We start from the raw sequence: 21,139 nt of genomic DNA, 5'->3' as shown, positions 1-21,139 counted from the left end.
GAGTGGCTCTTTGAGTTAAGGGAGCACCTCACCCTGCTGTGGGCACTCCCCTAGCTCCCAGGGAGAGTCTCGGTGACTCAGATATGCTGCCACCAACTTCCCTGCCTCTCCCAGACCAGAGTGCTTATCTCTGAGATCTAATCAATCCCTCTTTCCTGGAAACCCAGAAGGGGAAGTGGGCGTTACTCACCCTGCCCATGTCAGGACACAGCGACAAGGCCATCGCCACTCTCTGAGCAGGCAGGGTGCCCCTCCCAGGTTGGTTAACAAGGAGAAGCTCCAAGTCCTGGCGTGGCCTTGTTACCCCGAAAGAGGACAGGTTGGCGGTGGCCAGCTCAGGGCTCACCCAGGCCACACCCATCCCGGCTCTGATGGGGACCCTGGGGTCAGCCAGTACAGACGGATAGAGCAACGGAGGCCCAGAGGAGGCCCACGGAGGCCCCTCCTCGAATATTTTCATTGAGCTGATGAGATCTCATAAAGCAGCCCAAAGCTGGCAAACTATTGGTAGCCAACAGCCCCGGTCCCTATCCCAGCAGAGGGGCCAGGATGGACTGGGAGTGGCCTCAGGAGGGACCTCGCTCCCCACACCCTTCACAGCCCGAGGACTCTTATTTGTGATACTTTTCTACTGGAAAACAGGGGGTCCAGACAGCAGCCTGGGTGTCAGCGAACCAGTTGGCAAACAGGCCCTTTGTCCAGAAGGCATGGGACTATGTTGGCCACAAGAGGTCGGGGGGTCCAGAGTGTCCCCACCAGATGCTGGAAACCATGAGGTTCAAATGCAAGGTTCCCTATGACCTTCCAGAGCTTTCTGGAACCCTTCGGGAGTGAGGCAGCTCTTCAAGCTCTGTGCTCCCTGCTGCCCAGCTCCCCAAGCCCCGTGCTTCACTGTCTGCACCGTTACCCCCAGGCCACGTGGGAGCCTCTTTCTCCAGTCCCATGCCCAAAGCGTCTCTTCCACCTCCTTTCTTTCTTCCCTTTTCTTCTGAGCCTCAGCCTGGATGCCAGCTCCTCCTCCAGGAAGCCTTCACTGACTACCCTCTGTGTTCACCCAAGGCGGATTCCACACGCCTCTGCACTCCCAGACCCTACTACTCTCCATTGCAGGGCTGGGTATGGTGGAATGGTGGCTGAAGGGACCTATTTGTTCACCGTTCTGTCTCCCCATCCTCGCCGGGGGCTATGTCAGAGAAGAATTCATTTCACATTCAGCTCTGGAAGCCCCCGATGCCGTGCCAAGCTCTGGGCACCGAGGAGCTCAGCCAGGATGGACGAGTGGACACAAGAATGGTGTGAGTGAATGGATGCCACATCCTGTCATGTTTGGTGGAAGAGCCAGAGGTTCAGGAACCAGAAGTGAGGGTTTGAGCCAGAAACCAGGGGACCCACCTGGGGCAAAGCCCATATAGGAGCACGGGGTGGGGTACACAGGCCAAGCCAGCAGAATGGCCCCAGCTGTGGCCCAGCCCCAGCAGCTCAGGCAAAGGACTTCTGGAGCTGCAGACCCCTGGAAAGGCGTCCCCAGGTGTCCTGCTCACAAGTGCCAGCCCTGGCCCCCCACTGGCTCAGTCCTGGAAGGACTACCCTCAGGCCTTGAGGTGGGTGGGCTGGCCACCCACAGGACACCAGCGGCCCCAGGAAGGCCACCTGTGTCCAGCATCTGGAGGGTCCCAGCCCTGCCCCGCCAGCCACTGGCCTCTGCCTGCAGGCAAGTAAGCAGACCCCTGATCCTGGACCTCCTCAGCCAGCATCTGGGCTGCTTCCCTGCAAGGCCGTGAGGGCTTTCTTTTCTACATCGTCCCAGATGGCTGTAGCATTCCAGCTACGTCCAGAGAGGCGCGAGGCCCAGGTCATAAGGCGAAGGGCCAGGTGGGGGAGCTGGCCAGGCAGCTTGGGCCGGGGTACGGCTCACCCCTGGGGTCCTGGGAGCAGTGCTTGCCTGCGGCAGGCCATCCATGAGCCCTGGGCCCCGGTGACTTCTCCAACCACCTGCCCACCCCCCAGGCCTCTGCTGGGCACTGTGGCGACTGCCAAGCCTGCAGCCCTCTTGGGCGTCCTGGACCCACAAGGGCCTGGGACTCACAAGCCAGACTGCTGAGTCCCTGGGCCCTGCAAGGCTAAGGACATGATGGGTGGGCAGGCGGCATCCCGAGAAGGAAGGTGGGCGCTGCTCAGACCCAGAGGAGGGAAAGAGGCCAGGCCAGCAGTAGGCGAGCTCCAGGCTGCCATCCAGCTGAACTTCCTGGCTCCTGGCAGCCCTGTTCCGGGCTGCTGCTCCACTCCAGGGAACTCACACTTGTCCGGTTTGCCCAAGCGCAAGGAGCTCCAGCCTCCACTCGCCTCCCTTCCCCAGCCCGCCTGCCTCCCTGCTGTGGGAGTTGTGAAGTTCACCCAGATGTCTAACCCAGACCTGCCTGCTGCCTTCAACCTGCCCTTTCCTGTTCTCTCCTCGGTGAAGAGAGGGCATTGCTATTGCCTCCTCCCCAGGACTTGCCTCAACCATTCTCTTCCCACTTGCCTCTGTACACCCTTGGGCGAGGTCTCAGGGCCTCAGTTTCCCCTCGTGGGAGGAGGTATGTGAGTTGGGTAGAAGGAAGACCCTGGAGGACAGGAGTTCGAATCCTGATTCTGACTCTGGGCTGTGTGACCTCGGGCAGACCACTTTGTTCTCTATGCCTGGGTTTTCCCATCTGCAAAGTAGAGCCAGCGCTGACCCATGTAGGGAAGGGGTGTTATGAATACTTGTGAACCAGACCCTGTGTCTACAATGACAGGTGGGGGGGGGGGTGTTCTGCGTTCCATGGAACCTCTCACCTTTCAGGCCCCTGGGCCGGCCAGGGTGCAGGGACAATCAGCAGTGACACCCATCTCTGTCAGGGTAAAAGCTGGTGTGTGTGTGTGTGTGGTGGGGGGCAGGGGAGGGGGGTGAAGGAGAGAGCAGGACCCCAACAAGCTTGCTGGAAGGTGAGTACTATGGGCAGGAGGGGTGTGGGCAAGGGAGATGGTAGCAGAAAGGCCTTCCTGCCTGAGGGCACTGCTGGAGCAGACGCTGGGCGGGGGCAGGGTCCGGGGTGAGCAGGGTGGGGGCTCAGGGCAGGGTCCGGGTGAGCAGGGTGCAGATGGGCTGCAGGAGATGAAGAGGATGAGGAGGGACTCTGAAGGCCACACCAAGGAGTGAACTTCTAGCTTCCGGGGCCACAGGACCCCGTGAGGTCTGACCACAGACGCAGCACTGGGTTTACAGCCCAGGGAGCCTCGGGGAGGGGGCGGCAGGTTGGGGGGGACGGTCCTGGTGCTAAAGCTCAGCTCGTGAGCAAAGTGTGGGCAGGCCACGCAGAAAGAGGGAGGCAGGCCTGGCGGGCGCCGCTTGCTCCCCTAGACCCGCTCCAGAGAGGAAGCACCTGTCCAAAGCCGCCTCTGGGCTGTCACAGGGCTGTCTCAGGGCAGGAGAGCCAAGTGCAGAGCCAGGGCCCCGGAGGTCAAGGCCAGGCGTGAGCCACCGGTGTTCTCAGGGCCCAGCTCAGGGCGGGCCTAGCCTCCAGCGCCGCGGAACAAGCGGGTGAGCGAGAAGTGGATGGATGGGTGTTCGTCTCCCACAGGCGGCCCCAGCCCGCTGCCTGCCTCCTGGAGCACCGCGGGCAGGCGAGTCTGGAGAAGGAGCATCCCTGGCAAAGGTGGAGAGGCAGGACGGGGGTGGGGGGGGCAGCTCGGGGCAGGGTGGCCGGAGCCGAGGGGGGTGGGCGCCCGGGTGGGAATGAGCCACTTGGGGGGTGGAGGCTCCCGGGGATGCTCCTGAAATCTTAGCCTCAGAGGCGGAGCCCAGGGCGGGGGGGTCAGGTGGGCCCCCAGGCAGGCTGGGTGGTGTGGGCTCCACGCCTCGGGCAGGGCCCCTCGGAGGATGTGCCGGGCGGCCCTGGGAGGCCAGGGCCGGGGTTGAACCATGGCCAAGAGGTAAGTACAGTCTGGGCACCGGGGCCATGGCATTCTTGGAGCTCCTTCCTCATTCCTGGCCCTGTGGGAGTAGCTGGACCCCGGCGTCCCGCTGCAGCCACCACCGCGGATTTGCTTACCGTCTCGCAGGGAACCGGGGCCTCCTGCCAAACGGCCCAACCCAGGCCTGGGCCCCACAGGCCCCACTAGCCACCAAGTGCTGGCCCAGGCCACCTCCTGCTCCCAGAGGGGGAAACTGAGGCCAGATAGTTGGTAGGGCCACCCCAGAGTTTGTCCAGGCCTGAGTGTAAGACGGGATGGGCTTGGGCTCCAACGTCAGGACTTTTTGCATCCATCTCCCCATCTCCACACCCTACGGGGACACATCCTCCTCCGAAAGCCCACCTGGTGGCCCCTCCAGCGGGATCTGGGTCCGGGGCCAGGCTCCGTGGGTGCCCCGGCAGGCACAGTGTGGACAGGGGCTTGTTTGATCAGCACCCGATGCCAGGCTGCCGGGACAGCGGGCAGTGGCCAAACCGGCCCCGCCACATGCCTTCCGGCCCTCAGCAGGAATGCCATTCATCCCCCTGTGCTCACACGGTTACCACAAGTGCGGAGGGCTGGTGGCACCCGGGCGTCCAGGGAGAAGCAGCAAGGCCTGATGGCCAGCCAGAGGCTGCCCGGCTCCCAGGGGCCTCGGGCTGCCTTCCCACGCCCGGAGAGGGCCAGGGGCACCCCAAGGGGGGCACCTGGGCAAAAGCCCACCAGACCCACAGGGATCCCGAGACCAGCTGGGGTCAGAAGCAGAAGAGAGACACAGAAGGTGACGGATGGGACCAGGGCCTCCTGGCTGTGGGTCCTCCCCGCCAAGCCCCTGTTTTCCTAAGAACAGGCCCCACCCAACCCCATGAGCTGGCTCTGGCACCACAGCCATGGCCTCCTGTCCCCATGCCCTGAGCCCAGCCTGTCCAGAGAGTCCTCAGGGTGTGCGTCCAGCCACCACCAGTGGCCCTTGCTGGGTGCGGTGGCCCTAAAGGTGCCTGGACACTTGTATGACTCAAGGCATCACTTGGGACCTGGGCGAGGTGTGAGGATGGAGGTCCATGTGCACGGTACCTGCGCAGCCTGCAGGGGGTAGGGAAGGCAGGAGGCTGGGGGCCAAGGGGGCTTGGGGCTCAGGGCTCGACCTCACTGCACGGCACCAACATCCCCACCCCCAGAGGGAAGAACCGCAGGGGCGTCGCGTGGGCTCCACACACACTCGCTTCTGATTCCAGCTTTATTGGAGCCGGGCGCTCCCCTCCAGGGAAGGCGGGACACAGCGCATCGGAAACCCCCCCTCTCTCCCGGGATGGGAGCGCTCCAGGGACACGCAGTGTCCCGACCGCCGCCGGCCCACCCGGGCAGCGCTCACCCCCCCTTCGCCCGAGGGAAGAAGGAGGAGGGTCTCGGCGGAGGCACCTGGACAGTGCGCTTGACTCGATGGCATCAGGGGCCCCAAGAGTCCGTTTCAAGCAGAAGGAGGAGCCTGGCTCGGGGGACTGCACGGGGCTGTCCCCTCCCTCCAGTACCCAGTGTAGGTCACAATAATTTAAAAGACACGATAGACACTTCAACGCTATATAACAATATAAGTTAACCAGGTTCCTTAGCAGAGGGTACCGGGCCTGTGGACTCGGGAGTGTCCGGGGACCCGGGGACGCGGGGCCGGGGGCGGGACCTTCACGGTGGCCTGGAAGTGCCCGGAACAGCAGCTGGTGGAGCATCCTGGCATCATCGGGGGCACGCGGGGTAGATGCCAGGGCCAGGGCCCAGACGGTGTCACTCACCCCAGGCTAAGGTCTAGCCCACCTGGCTTGTCAGCTGCCTGAGGACACATTTCCACAGGTTTCTGCAAGAAAATACCCGAAATGCAGGGCGGGGTGGGAGGGGCCCACAAGCAGTGGAGGGCACACCAGAAGCCGGTGGCACATCATCCTTGCTGGCAAGTCACCTCCTTATGCCTCAGACTCCCCAAGGGAGGGTGGGAATGTTCTCAGGGGGGTGGTGTTCACCTGGGGGAGGTGCCTGGGGGGCAGACACCTGCTGGGACAGCAGGCGGGGCCCTGGCCGAGTGACACCCTGGATCCAGCCTTCTCAGCACTGGAGTCAGGGCCAAAGGAACAGGCCTGGACAGGGAGGCCACTAGAGAAACCCCGGCAGGCGCCTCTGGGGGTGCAGGCTCCCCGTGCAGCTGGCAGCAGGGGAGGAGGGGCACAGCCAGATTCTTCAAAACATGGGCACAGTCTCATACCACCATGGGTGTCCCCAGAGCACATCTTCCAGGGTCAGGAGCCCTGGCCAGGAGGTCAGGACATCTGAGCCAAGGCAGGAGCCTCCGCTCATAACTTCGGGGTCTCTGGCTGATTCTCGAGCCATCTCAGGCCTTGGTGCGGGTGGACACCCCTGAGCTGCCCCCACTGACAGCCCACTGCCAGCACAGAGCTGTCCTAGGGCTCTGGCTGGCTCCGGGCCGGGAGTGGGCTCTGTAAACTGAGGGCGCCAGGCTGGCGGGGGTGCGGGGAGGGTGACAGCCTTAGGAGACAGGGCACTCCTGGAACCTGACGTGGGTGACATTTGGATTTGATAGGGTTTTCAGAAAGAAGGGTCCCTGTCCATGGCTCTCCTCGGAGGCCCTCTCGGGGGCAGGGCCAGAGGGTGCTGTGCACAGGGCTGCTCCCTCGGGTCAGACGCAGGGACAGGAAGCAGAGGGCCACGGGGTGCACTAACACGGAGTACAGTCAGGACTGGCTATGCCTTAGTGCTAAGAATTCTTTTCCGATACTAAGAGAACATAAATAAACCTTGTCAACATCCGCCCAGACCACCCGGAGGCCCGGCGGCTGCCACGGCCGGAGAAACAGTCCCGTGTGGGGTCGGCCGGCTTGGCATTTCCAGGTCCCTCGAGCCATCGGTGCCACCAGGTGGGGGAAGGGGACGCTCGGAGTCTTGCCACTTGGCTTTCCAGGAGGGTTCACTTCCCCGGAGAAAAGAACAGAACTCACTGGGCCCCAAGGGACAGCAGTGCCATCGGCGTTGCCCTCTCGGCTGACCGGGTCTCGGGGACAGCTCTGCCTGGGGAAGCGACGACGAGAAGGGTGGGAGGGAGCCCCGGGGGGCGGGGGCCAGCGAGGGGGCACCCTGAGCCGTGTGCCGAGCCGAGCAGGGCGCTCACTTGCAGGTGAAGACCTCGGTGCGCTCGCTGCAGGTGTTACACTTGACGAAGCAGCACCAGTGGAACTTGCAGTTGCACTGCCACACCTTGGTGTACTGGTGCGTGTTGTAGCCTCGGCCGCAGCACATGGTGTCGCAGCCGTCCGCGCCCGGCGACGTGCGGTTGCACAGGCGGCCCTGCGTGCCCACGCTGCCCGTGGCCGCGTCCTCCTCGCAGTAGTTGGGCGACTTCTCGATGTACACCAGGTCCGTCTCCATGGGCTTCTGGTAGCTGCGCAGCTGCTTGATGCGCAGGAAGGTGGGCTGCCGCAGGCGGCTGGCTCGCACCACCTCCACCTGCACCGCCGCGTTGTACTTCTCCTTGAGCATGTGGCCCACCTCACGGAACTTGGGCAGCGTGGTCCAGCACGTCTTGGTGGTGCACGAGCCCGAAACGCCATGGCACTTGCACTCCAGCTTCATGCGCTCCTCCAGGACCTGCGGGAGGCAGGGTTCAGGGTGTGCAGACCCCCCATCTCCCACCTGGATGCCCCACTCCCACCCCTCCAGGACCTGCGGGCGGCAGGGCTCAGGGTGTGTGAACTGCCCCCCAATTCCCACCTAGGTGCCCCACCCCTACCTCTCCAGGACCTGCAGGGACAGGGCAGGAGCTCAGGGTGCCTGGGCGGCCCCCACCTGCCCTAGCCTCCACCTGGCCCGGAGCTGGCTCCCCGACTTCCAGCTGCAGGGCCACACTGAGTGCCTCCCCTTCCTGAGCCTCCGTCTCCTCCGTGTAACAAGGCTGCTGACCACAAGTCCCTACTGCAGAGGACCCTGTGAGGGTCCAGTGAGAATGTCCAGAACTTGGCAGATCACAGCACATGTTTACCAAACCTGGTTCACTAAATTCTCAGAATCCTTCCCGTCGATGCACTGAAAGGGAGGCTGAGGCTGGGGAGCCCCGGCGCGCTGCAGCTCACAGGGCAGCACATGGCGAAGCTGGTGCTGCACCAGCCAGGTGGGGAGGAGGGGCCGGACGGTGATCCAGGCCTGGCAACAGTGGGTGCTTACTAATTGCAGATCTCCTCCTCTCCATATCTGTACCCCCTGCCCTCGTGCCTGGGGTGGGGCCTGGCATGTAGCTGGTGCTTAATATACGGCTCTTCAGTGAAAGCCTGGGGTTTGCACGGAGCTCTGTGCGTGTCTGCAGAAGGACAGAGGGGGTGGACGAGCAGGGGCTGAGGGCACGGGTCAGCGAGGCCCAGGTGTGCCACCTGCTGGGAAGCCGGCCCCCGACACTGTTGTTCTTTCTCCCCAGCTCCCCAAGGGCCCGCCATGGGCGCAGCCGAGTGTTTTCCTTGGGCCTCCCTCCATGCTCCCGGAAGGCCGATTCCCAGAGCCAGCCCTGACCCCAGGTACTCATTTACCTGGATCGAAAGAGCCCTGCCAGCCAGTCTGATTAAAGATGGGGAATCATTAGCTGCCGCCCCACGGCTGCAGAAGGGCCATTTGTCAGCTGTCCGGGCTCCGCTGGCCTCACTTGGGGTGTCCAGCCCTGGGGGATCTCGGCCACCCCCTGCCCCCTGGGCCAGAACCCCAGCCCAGCCCGGACTAGCAGCCCCACAATGAATGAATGGATGAAGAGTGAATGAATGAAAGGAACCTCCCCCTGGCCGCATGGGGCTCTGATCCTCAGCAAGGACCTCGGGGACCCACAGCCTAGCACGGGGAACAGAAAGGGAAGCCCATGCACACCAGCAAGTGTGGGGGCCCTGGGGGCCGCCCCTGCCATGGGATGGGGGCTTCCTGGAAGAGGGGTGCCTGCATGGGGTGTGGATGGAGAAGGGGGAGTTCATGAGGCAGAGAGGAGGGTGTTCCCAGAGGGTCCAGGGCAAGCAAGGTCTGCAGAGGACAGGTGCAGCCCACCTGAGCATCATGTGGGTGCTGGTGGGCTCAGTCGGGTGTCCTGGATATGGGGACTGGCTGGGATTCTCTGCTCCAGCGTCCTGTGGGTGATGTCCTGGGGCAGGTGGGGAGACCCGGGAGGCTGGGATGGGGATGGGGAGGAGGAGGGGGAGGCTGGTGGTCCACCAGGGGAGGGCCAAGCTGGGGAGGGCCCCAGCACCCCTAGGAAGGAACATTCAGAGCTGGAATTACAGGGGTGTCTGGGTGGGGAGCATGGACCAGAAGCCCACTCTGGGGTGGGGGGTCTAGGTGAAGGGTGGGGCCTCCCTCCAAGGGAAAGCCTCCTGCCGCTCTCCCCGCAGTCCTGTCCATCTGGGTCAGACCTCTCTTGCTCCTCCCTCCCCCTTACCCCACGTTCATTTTGCTTCACCCTCCCCCATCGCCAGCAAGACCCTCCCCCACCAACAGCCCCTTCAGGAAGCTTCTCTCGCCCTGGCCACACTGCCTGCCTTGTCCGCCCCTCAGGCCGAGAGCTGACCAGAGGGATGCCCCTCTCAGAGTCCCCGCGTGGGGAGCAGAGCACCCCACCCCAGGCTGCTGGCCCAGACGGGCCATGATGGCCTGAGACCCGCCAGAGCTGTCCAGGCCGGGTGGTCCCCGCGCCCCCACCACCTGCCTCCTGCCCACCCACCCAGGCACAACCAGACCCCGCACAGCCAGGCCCGGGACAGCCGGCAGGTGAAGCCGATTGGGCAGCTGTCTGCAGAGCAAGGAGCCGCATCCTCGCTTGGCTGGGTCCCCCTGGGCCCGAGCCTCTCCTGGGAAGTGATCACAGGATTCAAGAATGTGCCATTTCCGTCTCCAGCGCCCTCGAGATAAGAGTGACAGCGATGGTGGCGCCAGCCCTGCTGCCCCAGGAGACCACCTGGGAGGGTGCAGAGTGACCCGGCCTCGCCCAGAGGAGTGGGGCCTTCGTTTCCCCCAGACCCAGGTCGTGTGGGGGTGGGGTGGGGGCCTCCAGGGAAAGGCCAACCTGGTGTTCTTTCTGGAATAAGAGCGTGGTCCGTGCCCTGAGAACAGTGCTCAGTTGCCGGCCAGGCTGGGGGGTCACGGCATCCTGGCGCCCACGGAGGGCACTTCACACCCAACTCGGGCAGCAGCCTCAGGCCACGGAGGGTGGTGGCGCACACCCTGTGCCGTGGCCCGCCTCACACCCTTGTTTCTAGGTGGTGGCCTGGCCCTCCGTGGGTGTGTGGGGCCCTGGGGGCAAGGCCCACGCCGGCTTCACCCTCTCACCCCGGCCGCAGTGTGAGATGGGCGTGGGCCTCAGGTGAAGCACCCGGGCCGTGGGGGCCCAGGGGGCCAGCGGCTTCTTAGCTGAGGACTTTGCACAAGTGACCCCTCCTCGGACCCTGGGTGCTCATTGGGACAATGGGAATGATGTGCCCCCTGGGGCAGGACCAGCCTGGAGCCTAGATGTCAGGTGGGGCCTGTGCCCACCTGACGGGGGTCCTGCCCTAGCTCCCGATGCTAGGGGCCCACATCAGCGACGGTTTGAGACCTCCATCCCCCGCGAGAGGAGCCCAGAGCCATGCCGACCACAGCCCAGGCCTTCCCAGCTGGACAGGCTCCTGCCTTACGGGGTCGGTCCATAGGAAGATCTGCTCAGACGTCATCTCTCGCCCCTCCACTCAGGCCCACACAGCAGGGCAGCTGCTCCGTAAAGGCCACGCTGCCCACAGCGGAGCTGGCCAGCGCGGCCAAGGCCTCGATCTCGCAGAAGCCGGTGTGAGCAGGTCTCCTGCTCAGCCCATCTGACCCTGGCCCACCGGGCATGTGGTGGGCTGAACAGTGTCTCCCCATTCGGAACCTCAGGATGTGACCTCATCTGAAAATAGGTCTTTGCAGGAGTATCTGAGGCTCGAGATTAGGTCATCCTGGGCCCCAGGGCGTCCTAACCCCAAGGACACATGTCCTTGTGAGGAACAGAGGAGAAATCACTCAGAAGTGGAGACCTTGTACAGGTGGAGGCAGACAGGATGCTGAGGCCACACACAAGCCGGGGAGCCCCTGGAGCCCCCATGAGGCCAGCAGGGTGCTTCCCTGGAGCATCAGAGGGAGCCCGGCCCTGCTGACACCTGGATCTAGGGCTTCTGGCCCCAGAGCTATGAGAATAAATCTCTGGGGCTTTGAGTCATCTAGGCTGTGAGACTTCCTGTGGCACCAGAGGGCTGGCTTCCCACTCAACTTGCTGAACTCTGGGACTCTGGAGGGGCAGGGGGGCCTGGACCAACTATGATGGGGACCAGGGCTCCCAGCACCCAGGTGCCCAGTGAGGATCTGGACTCAGTTCTTCCAGAAACCTCAAAAGCCGGGCCCTCCAGCCCACCCCAACCACCATGATCAGTGCCTCTGGGGGCAGAAGGACCCCTACCCCCCAGGGTCACTGCTGCCACCACCAGTGATCCCTGCCAAGGCCTCAGGCCACATGTGTGCCCCAGGGCTCTGGGAGGATAGTGGGGGGCTGTTGGAGGACAGGGGGTGGGGGGGTGCGAGGTACATCACTATGCACATGAGCAGAGGAGGCTCGGAAGGGGCCTCGCAGACAGGGGCAGCGCCAGCACCAGAATCCCATCCTCGGACCCGGGTACAGCCCTTCCCTACAGCCCCCCTGCCCTGATGGGCCCTGACCCCCTACCTGGCTGCTCCCCTACTCGCCATCTCACTTTACAGCGTCACGGTTCAAAACCTGACGTGCTACACTGTATGTTGGCAAATCGAACTTAAATAAAAACAAATGTAAAAAATAAATTAATTTTAAAAAAAGAAACGCCGACGTGCTGATCCTGCTACACTCAGGCCCCCCAGCCCTCGAGCCACTAGCAAGCGTCACTGCCTCGGGGACCTGCCGTGACACCTGACGCCCAGAGGCCCATCCAGCGCGCCAGCCTCCCCGCCTGCCCGCCCACCCTGAGCTGGGCCAGAGGCCTCCCTGCACAACACATGTGACCTGAGGCCCTGCCCGCAGCCCTGCCCCTGCTGCGCTGGTCCCTCCACCGCCCGCAGGGTCCCTCCCCACATCTCTGCTGCCCACGGGACGCTCCCCCACCAATGCCTCCAGGAGCTCAGGCCTCTGGGGGCCTCTCCTGTGAAAGGGAGACCGCGAGCCCCTCCTCCCAGGGGTGCTGGAGAGCCCCCCCCCCCGGGACCTCAGCTGCCACAGAGGCTCAAGGGCAGTGGTTCCGTCCAGGGCTTCGGCGCACCTCCTCCTCCAGGGAGCCCTCCCCACACCTCCGGGGAAATGAGCCTCGCCTACCCGCGGTGTGTGAGCCCCTTGGAGGCTGCGTCAGGCCTTCCTTTACTCGTCCGCCATCCACTCCTTCCTTCGGCAAGAGTTTAATAACCACTGACTGCTCTGCATCCAGAGGATGAAGTCGATGCCCTGGCCTGGCGTTCAAGGCCCGCTCAGGGCCAACCTGTGCGGACCCCTTAAGTAGCCCACCCCGGCTCCAAGGGCCGGCTCCCTCGGCCTGTGCTCCTGTCGGCACCCGCTCATCCTTCGAGGCTCTGCGCCGACGGCAGCACCCCAGAACCCCTGCTCCCTCCCCGGGGTCTCCAGCCCCCATCCCCCACCGCCCATCATGGGTGCCGCCCAGCAGGTGCTCCCACCGGGGTCCCAGCCCGGCCAACGCCTGGCACAACCCGGGGCCCAGGAGCATTTGTCGAGTGACCGAGTGAGCAGCTGGTGGCCTCGGCTCGGGTCCCCGGGGCAGAGGGCAGGCAGGAGTATCCCCCGCCTGCAGAGACCCACAGGCCCTGGGGTCGTGGGCGCGGTCCCCGGGCTGGGGAGCCAGGCCCGGAGAGGCGTTCCGCTCGGCTGGCGCCCTATCTCGGGCCATCTTGCCGCCACGGTGGCCGCGCCTCCCCGCCCAGTATCTGGGGCCCTCATCTCCCCGAGGCGGGGCCGGGCTCGCCCCGACATCTGCCCCAGTGCGGTGCTGCCCCACCCCCCGGGGGACGCTGGCTGCTCCTCGGGAACCCCCTGGCCGGTACTTCCCACCCCACTGAGAACACCCCTTCCTCCAGTCCGTCAGCGCACTTGGAGCCAGAGGCCACCTCCTCCAGGAAGCTTTCCGGGCCTGCTGGTACAACCCGTCTGCTCCCAGGGCGGGGACACGTGGCCCCGGGGGCCTTCCCCACACCCCACACTGGCTCCTGGTCTCAGCCCTGCGGCCCAGCCTCTGAGGGCCGCATGCGTGTCACCTCCCTGCTCCCAGTCTCGAGTGGGAAGGGTCAGGCCGGGTCCTAGGGCTGCTGGGAGCGTCAGAGGGACGCCATGCCCAGCGCCCGCACACATCTCTGGGGTTCAGGCCCCCAGGGAGCCCTGGGAGAGGCTCCGGACGGGGAGAGAGCCCAGGCCAGGCCGCCCCCCCCACGCGCTGCGCCCCGCGTCCCGCGCCCCACGCCCGCCCTACCTTCCTGCCGGCCTCGTTGTTGTGCAGGTTCATGAGGCGCCGCGCGTTCTTCTTGATCTCACGGGCGTCCACGAAGCGCCGGGAGAAGTCGATGCCGTAGCGCACGTCGGCGGAGCAGCCACCCCACTTCCAGCCCTCGGCCTGGTTGTAGTAGCCCTGCTTCTCGCGGTCACAGCCGCAGTTGCTCAGGTTACCCTGGCTGCAGGCGGCCGTCACGGCGTGGGCCACCCCGGCCGCGGTGATGGCGTAGGTGAAGGCCGCCTCGCGGCTCCCTGCGGGGCAGAGGGGGCGCCGTCAGGCCCTGTGGTGGGACCCCGGCCTCGCCGCTGGCCCTCCCTGAGCCGCTGGCGCCCCAACGCGGGGCCCAAGGATGCGGATGCTGGCCGATGGGCAGCGGTGAGGACGCTGCCTGCTGTGTACAGAGGGCGCTCACCGCACGCCGGGCTGGAGAGGCGCAGTGCCCCCAACCCTGGGAGGGGGCAGGTGGGTGTGTGCCCTGTTCCTCCCGCCCCTTGCCCCTCTGCCCTTTGCTCCCCTGCCCCCTGCTCCTCTGCCCCCTGCCCCCCTGTCCTCTGCCCCCTGCCCCCCTGTCCTCTGCCCCCCTGACTCCTGCTCCCTTGCCCCTGCCAGCCTCCGGGCGCTGCCCCACGGGAACAGCCTCTTGTGCTCATCTCCGAAGGGCACTCACCCACCTGCCCAGAATCAGCAGAACCAGCAGAACCCACACCACTCAGAGCACCCCACCTCCAGGCTCTTCGCTGCGGCCTCCCCGTGTCTGACCACCACCCACTGTCACCCTGTCATCACCAGGCCCCAGCTGTCACAGAAGGTGCCATTAGGCCTTAGGAGAGGGGGGTTTCACGGTCCCTGCACTCTGCACACACACCTCATGTCCTCCTCTCCTCCAGCACCCCTGCCCAGTGCAGAGGTCCCCCCCTCCCCAGCTGCCTAGACTTGGGCACTAGTCCTCCCCGGCTCCCTCATGCTCCATCCCCAGCCAGGGGGTGCAGAGCACAGGTGGGCACCTGAGCTGGGGAGGGAAGGCCCTCAGTCCCCCGCCCAGCTGCCTTTCCCTCCCTCTCTCCCCGTCCTCTGCTCCCAACAACCACCCTTCCCTTCTGGTGCTGTTCCTGCGCTCCTGGGGGGTCTCCTGGTCTTCATAATGGAACTTCCTTCCCTTCCCAAATCCTACTGAGCTTCCAAGGCTGGTTCAATGCCTCCTCTTCCAGGCAGGCTTTGCAGACTGCCAACCAGAAGCGGGCCCTGGGTGGCACCCTCCCTCAGTCACAGATCTGACTCTTGCTGCGAGTGATGCTGCCCACCCCAATACCCCGCTGCTCAGCCCTCCTGGTTCCATGGGGGCCCCTGGCCTCCTAGGTGGATGGGTCCAGGGCTGATTCTCCTGGGCACCCCGTCACCCCAGCCTGGCCTCTCTTGCCCACAATCCCCGAGGTTCCTGGCAGGCCACAGGCAGGTCTGAGTGGCCCTCAGCAGGTGGCACTGTGGGCATGGAGCTCAGTGATGTCCCTGTGATGGGACAGACCCCGCACCTGTGACCTGGAGGCCCCAACACGCTGCCCAGTGTGTTGGGCCCAGGCTGGCCGCTGTCCCTGTTACTGGGGCTAGAGTGATCGCCCCAGACTGAGAGAGGGCTGAAGGTCAAACCATATCCCTTCCATGAACATCCATGAGGCACCACCTGCATGCCTGCTGGGAGTGGCCTTAGTGTGTGTTCTGGGGTCCACTTGCTCACCTGCCAGTCTGCTGGGGGAACTCACCCACAACCTCCCGTTCCCCTGGGGGGCTCTCCTTCTGTCCCTGGGGGGCTCTCCCTCCTGGGCTGAGGACCAGGGTAGGACTTGCTGGTCTCAGAGGCCAGTGCAGAGGAGGCTTTGGTTGACCTCCGCCGCCAGGAGGGGCCCCAGCCTCCTGGAAACGTCCCTCCTCTGACAAGAGCTCAGGGAGTCTGGTGTCAGGCGTTCCTTCTGCCCCAGCAAGACTGGGCTCTGCAAAGGACACAGGCCGCCATGGCCTCCTGCCCAGCCTCGCCTCCTCTCTGGGCCCTGCCCGCACCTGCCCCCTGCCCCGCCTGGGGTCAGTGCACAGCCACCCGGCACCTGCCAGCCGATGGCCTGGGGCTCAGCTCTGGGAGAAACCTCTCAGGTATAGTTGCCCCTTGGGGAGGGGGCACCAACCTCTGCACCGTCAGGCCGGTTGGGGGCTTCCAGGCAGACATAGGGTCGAAGACAGGGACAATCTGGGGCTTGTCCTCCCCAGCTCTAGATTAGGCCAAGGCGATCTGAAGGGAAGGGCTTCTGGCTATAGAGCTCCCTGCTGTTGGTGTTGCTCAAGCCCAGCGGGGCCTGCCAACACGGGCGCATGAGGCATGCGGGCCAGGAGGGCGTGCGGTCAACTATGTCGGGGGATCCAGGAGAGGAGGTGACCACAGGGCTCTGCGAGAAGGGGCGCAGGGGCCATGGAACCTCAAAGGATGTCCCCAGCTGCCTCTAGGAGGGGGCTAGTCAGGGAAGGCTTTCTGGAAAGGATGACACCTTAACTAAAGCGAGTCTTCACAGGAAGTTAGAGTTAACTCCCTGGGAGTGTGTATGAGTGCGTGTGTGTTGTATGTGAGCATGTGTGCATGTGGCATGTGTATGGGGACTGTCCACGTGGCGTGTGGCTGTGGGCAGTGGGTGCGTGCCCTCCTGGCGGTGGGCATGGCAGGAGCAAAGGTGCAGGTGTGAAACAGTTTGCTGATCTGGTTCCAGAGCGATGAGCTTGAGAGTAATAAGGAAAGAGGCCGCCGAGATCTGGGGGTCAGGGTCAGTGTCGTGGGCGGCCAGAGACATCCCCTGAAGCAGATGGTACTTTCTGTCCGGCGTGGCCTCTCTGCAGTGAAGCGACTTTGGGCAGAAGAGACAGGAGAAGAGACGCAAACAGGCGCCCCTGGGGAGGAGATGCTGCCTTTGGACCACCTGTGGACCTTGGGGCTCAGCGACCCGCCGGCAGGTGGATGCGGGCCTCACAGAGGGCAGGTCACAAGCTTGGGGCCCAAAAGGTGGGGTGGAAACCTCAAAGGTTGTGCAATCACACCAAGAGGCCTGGCCGATGGAGCCACAAGTCCCAGGACCCACAGCTAGGACGCTGTGGGCGTTCCCTCCGAGGTGCTGGACCTGCCACCCAGCCTGCCTCTGCCCCAAACTCCCACGTCCTGCTGTCCCGAAGCCCCCCGGGCAGGCAGGCAGTGCTCGGAGGATGTTTCTCGAAAGCCGCCCTTGCACCCTCTGTGCGAGTTCCTGGCGTCCCCCGGCTTGTACCCATGCCCGGCACAGACTCCCGGTTACTCATCAGTTACTCACAGGGCTGCCACTCCTACTAATTCCTTTTTTATTTGGTTTTAATGAGCCAAACCCTCTGTCTCGCTGTGAAGACAAAGGCGGAGGTGATCGGGGAGCCAGGGGTAGTTTGCCGAGAATCACGGAAGGTGACGTTAGGCCTTAGGACGGGGGTTTCACGGTCCCTGCACTCTCCACACACACTTCATGTCCTTCACACGACAGCCCCCTGGGGTGGGGGCCACTGAGCCCTTCCACAGACCTGGATGCGGGCTCGCAGCGTGTGCCGGTTTGGGGGCCTGGGGACCGTCCCCTCCCGCAGTCCTGCCTGGGGCCTCCTGGCCAGCCCCAGGGGCGCCGCCTGGCATCCTCCTCCAGAGGAGAACAAGTGGGCACTGGGTTTAGGAAAAGCCCCTCCAACCTGTGGTCCTTGCTCAGTGACCGCTGGTGGCTCCAGGCCTCTGAGGTGACCTCAAGCCCCTTGAAGCCCGGCCCCACCCATTCCCCACCTACCCCACCCCCTGCAGTCTAGCTGGGCCAGGCCCCCCCAGGGGGCAGATGCAGCTGCCCACAGCACACGCCACTGTGCCTGAGTGCAGGAGGCCCCCCTGAGGTGGACGCTGGCCCGCCGCTACCCGGAACACCTGCCCAGGTCCACGTGTCTATACCACCCTGTGCTCTGGACGCAGCAGGGACGCACCTGCTCCCGGGAGCCCTGTCAGCATGAGGCATCCTCCTCTGGCCGCTTGCCAGGCCCTTGCCCTCGGGCTGTAAGGGTGGTGGGCAGGACCCATGTCTGATTACTTTGCGTGCCCCCCACATTGTCCGCAAGTCCCGCACTCAGGCAGGTCTGGGGCTGGGCGCTTTACACGCTTTGCCTCCTTTATCTCCACAGCCATCCCCTGAAATCAGTCCAGTCGCTCAGACCATCTCAAGGAGGGGAACACGGAGCCAGCCTCAAGGAGGGAAGCGTTTTGCTCCAGGTGACAGGGGCAGCGGCCATCAGAGCTCAGCAGCTGCTTCAGGTGTGTCTGGTGATGGGGAGCCGGGTAGAGGCTGCACGGGTGGTCTCTGGGTCCAGCAGGTGTCCTGGAGGGGCGCCCCTTAGTCCCGGGAGGCCCAGAGGCCCCTCCTGAGATCCAGAGCCCACGTCTGCATGGATCTGCACCCTCGGACACTGGAGCCAGCAGCAGTATCCAGTAGGATCCCTGGAAAATACTAGGAGCAGGCAGGCCTCACATTGGCTGCCCCCCGCCCCTTGCCTCGTAGCCTCATGAGTCCCCGGGGGGGGGGGGGGGCGGGGGGGGCGGGTCCCTGCACATGCCGGTCCTGAGACAGGCTGCTTTTCTTTCCATTTCCTTGTTCGGCAGGTCAAGGCAAGAACCAGAAGCCCTGTGAGGCCCAAAGTTCCAACAAAGCAGAGAGAATAGCGGGACACCCAGGGTGAGACAGGCAGGAGAGCCGTACCTGCTGTGTGGCTCCAGGCAAGTCACACACCCTCTCTGAGCCTGTGTCCCCCTCTGTAAAGCCCAAGACTTCCAGGACAAGCCTGGACATCACTCCACTCCGTCCCAGAGCCTGTCAGCCCTGCCCAGCTTCCCCCTCCACGCATATTCTAGAAAAATCCAAAATATCTAGAGCAGTAGAACCTTCAGAAATCACTGCCATGTGGGTAAACTGAGGCACCGGGCCACCACCACCCCCTCGGGGACCACCCAGCACTATTCTTTCTTTTGCATGGATTGTTCAAAGTCAGGCCCCCACGGACCCTGCTGGGGACCAGGCTCAGAGAGGGGGGAGATGCAGCCCCCCACCCGCTTCATGCCCTCACGATGCCAGCCATGCCTTGACACCCAGGGTGAGGGGCCTGCCCAGGACAGCAGGACCTAGACCACCCTGTCAGCCCCTCGCCTGACCCACGGGAGGACACTCAGGGCTAGGCGGATCTCTAGGAGCAGCTCCTGGAGGGGACAGACATGCCTCCTGAGCAGAGCGGGGCAGACCTGAGCTCCCGCGCCCTCCCGAGGCAGAGCTGAGGGCCGAGCCACCCCCCCCCCCAGGCCGCAGATGTTCCCCTCTGTCCACTCAAAGTTGCTGCCACTTCGAGGTGTGGCGTTCTATGTTTAGAAGGCCGTAACTGAGCTCAGGGTGACCTGATTAACTGCAGGTCTGGGAGGGAGGGTGTGGACGGCACTGGGATCACTCTTGGAATGTGAGCCGAGACTCTGGGCCCCCCCGAGCTGAGGACCATCCAGCGCCGTCCTCTCTGTCCCCACCTGGGAGCAGCTCACACTCCCAGAAAAGAGGTCAGAGCCTGACACCTCAAGTTCACGTCTAGACCCCCAAACAGGCCAGTTGGGAGACCTCGGACCAGTCAAGGGGCCCTTCGTGCCTCAGTCTCCCCACCTGCCAAATGAAGATAATGCTCAGATACAGCCAAGCGGCCGTGCCAGAGGGCCCCGGGGACAGGCCTGCCCCCCACAAGTGATACGCCACACCAGGATCTCCGTGGATGTACCTCTGCCCATCTGCACACACGTGTGGCCCCGGGCGTACATCTGGGCTTGCACACCACCATAGCTCCCGTGAGTGTGAGCGAGTGCGTGCCTCCACGCACATCCCGTGCTTGTGGCCAACACCGTTCAGTTCCCCTTGCCCCTCTGCCAACCTGTACTGGCCCCCCCTTAAATACGGCATTCTCCATAACTCAATAATAAAAAGGCAAATAACCTATGAAAAATGGGCCGAGGATGCAAAAAGATGTTCCTCCAGACGGTAAACAAACCCCAGTAAGCTCGCGGAAGATGCTCAACGTCACGAGCCATCAAGGACCCACAGTGAGATGTCACTCCACCCCCACCTGGGGTGGGGATGAAATAAGACAGACGACAATAGTGTCAGCGCGGACGCAGGGACACCTGAACCCTCATGCGCTGCCGGGGTCGGGGCCCCGGGGGGTGACAGATGACAAATGCCATAGCCCCTGTGGAAACACATAGGCAGCTCCTCAAAGGGTTAATCATAGAATCGCTACAGGACTCAGAAACTCAGAAACTCAGGTGCAGCCCTGAGGGAAATGAACAGGTGTGTCCACGCAGAAACTTCTACGTAACTACGCCCCAGCGTCCATCAGCAACGAACAGATAACCAAGAGGTGGGCTGGCCCCCAAACAGAGGAACCCCCAGCCATGGAAGGGACTCAAACACGGACACACGCTGTAGCACGGAGTGAAAGACGCCAGTCGCCAAAGACCATCTGGTGTAGGATCCCACTGGCGTGAAGTTTCCAGAACAGGTCCATCCCTCGGGGACAGGAAGCAGATTAGTGTTGCCAAAGGCTGGGGGCTTGGAAGATGATAGCCGAGGGGCACAGGGTTTCTTTTTGGGGTGATGAAAACGTTCTAAAACTGAAGGCGGCGATGGGTATGCAATTCCATCAAGAGACTAGAAACCACGGAATCGGACACTGACACTGATGAATTGTGGGGTACATGGATTGTGGTCCCACAAGCTGTCAGGAAGACACACAGCCCTTAGTGGTTTTTAGGGGTTGCACATGACCTGTCCTCTATTTAGACACTCACAGTTAGGATGCTGGGCTCAGAGGAGGCAGGTGACTGGCCCAAGGTCACCTGCAGGCCAGCCATGGAACTGGGATCTGGGCCAGGACCCCAGAGTCACACTCAGACTGTTCCCCACCAGCCAGACGGGGAAGGCGCACTGTCCTGCCTCCCACCCCGGCTGGCCGGCGTCAGCCCCTGCCCTCCTCTGTGTTACCGTCTGGCCCCAACACCGAGCACAGCCTGCCCTCCTGGCCAAACCCCCAGAGCCCCAGGGGTGAGGCCCCAGCTCAGGGCTGAGCACCCAGCCGGGGCGCCAGCGGCTGGGAGGGGGTCCCCCGAGAGCATAGGCAGCAGGCCTCAGTCAAAAACAGGGAGGGTCAGCAGGACAGGTGACTGAGGCAGGCCAGGGAGGGGGAGACCCCGTATGATGAGAGACACGAGCCATGCACAGGTGCAGGGAACGGTGTGTGGGCAGAGGGCACTGCCATGCTAAGGCCTCCAGGAGGGAACGGGATGGGCATGAGCGGTCGGACCCCGCAGACAGGGTCAAACATGAAGTGGGCCCCACCGCATTGACTTGGGGAGCCCATGGGAGGGGGCTGGACTTTAAGAAGAGGAGGACAGGGGACATTGAAAAGTCCCTTCCTCTGACTGTGGGTGGCACAGTGGGCACAGGGCACCAGGGTCTGGGTAAGAAACACAGGTGGCCTGCCAGGTGGAGGTGAGGACGGCTGGG

At 63.9% G+C, this 21,139-nt stretch overlaps 1 protein-coding gene across 6 annotated transcripts in view; it reads right to left on the bottom strand.

Moving 5' to 3' along the window:
- Positions 1–5,198: 5,198 nt before the first annotated feature.
- Positions 5,199–21,139, bottom strand: part of WNT7B (Wnt family member 7B) — a 49,369-nt gene continuing 33,428 nt past the window's right edge. For 4 of the 6 annotated variants that reach the window (XM_077914107.1, XM_077914109.1, XM_077914110.1 and 1 more), the window contains exons 3-5: positions 13,506–13,777; positions 7,148–7,623; positions 5,199–7,047 (exon numbers count right to left, since the gene is read on the bottom strand). In XM_077914107.1, coding sequence (XP_077770233.1) covers positions 6,714–7,047; positions 7,148–7,623; positions 13,506–13,777 — 1,082 coding nt within the window. In that variant the 3' untranslated portion in view covers positions 5,199–6,713. Of the gene's footprint in view, positions 7,048–7,068; positions 7,624–13,505; positions 13,778–21,139 lie in introns of those variants that run through there. The other 2 variants (XM_077914108.1, XM_077914112.1) reach the window with 1 other exon arrangement.

Source organism: Canis aureus, chromosome 11 (assembly GCF_053574225.1).
Source record: "Canis aureus isolate CA01 chromosome 11, VMU_Caureus_v.1.0, whole genome shotgun sequence".
NCBI classification, from domain to species: domain Eukaryota; kingdom Metazoa; phylum Chordata; class Mammalia; order Carnivora; family Canidae; genus Canis; species Canis aureus.
This window is presented reverse-complemented; position numbering and strand designations above follow the sequence as displayed.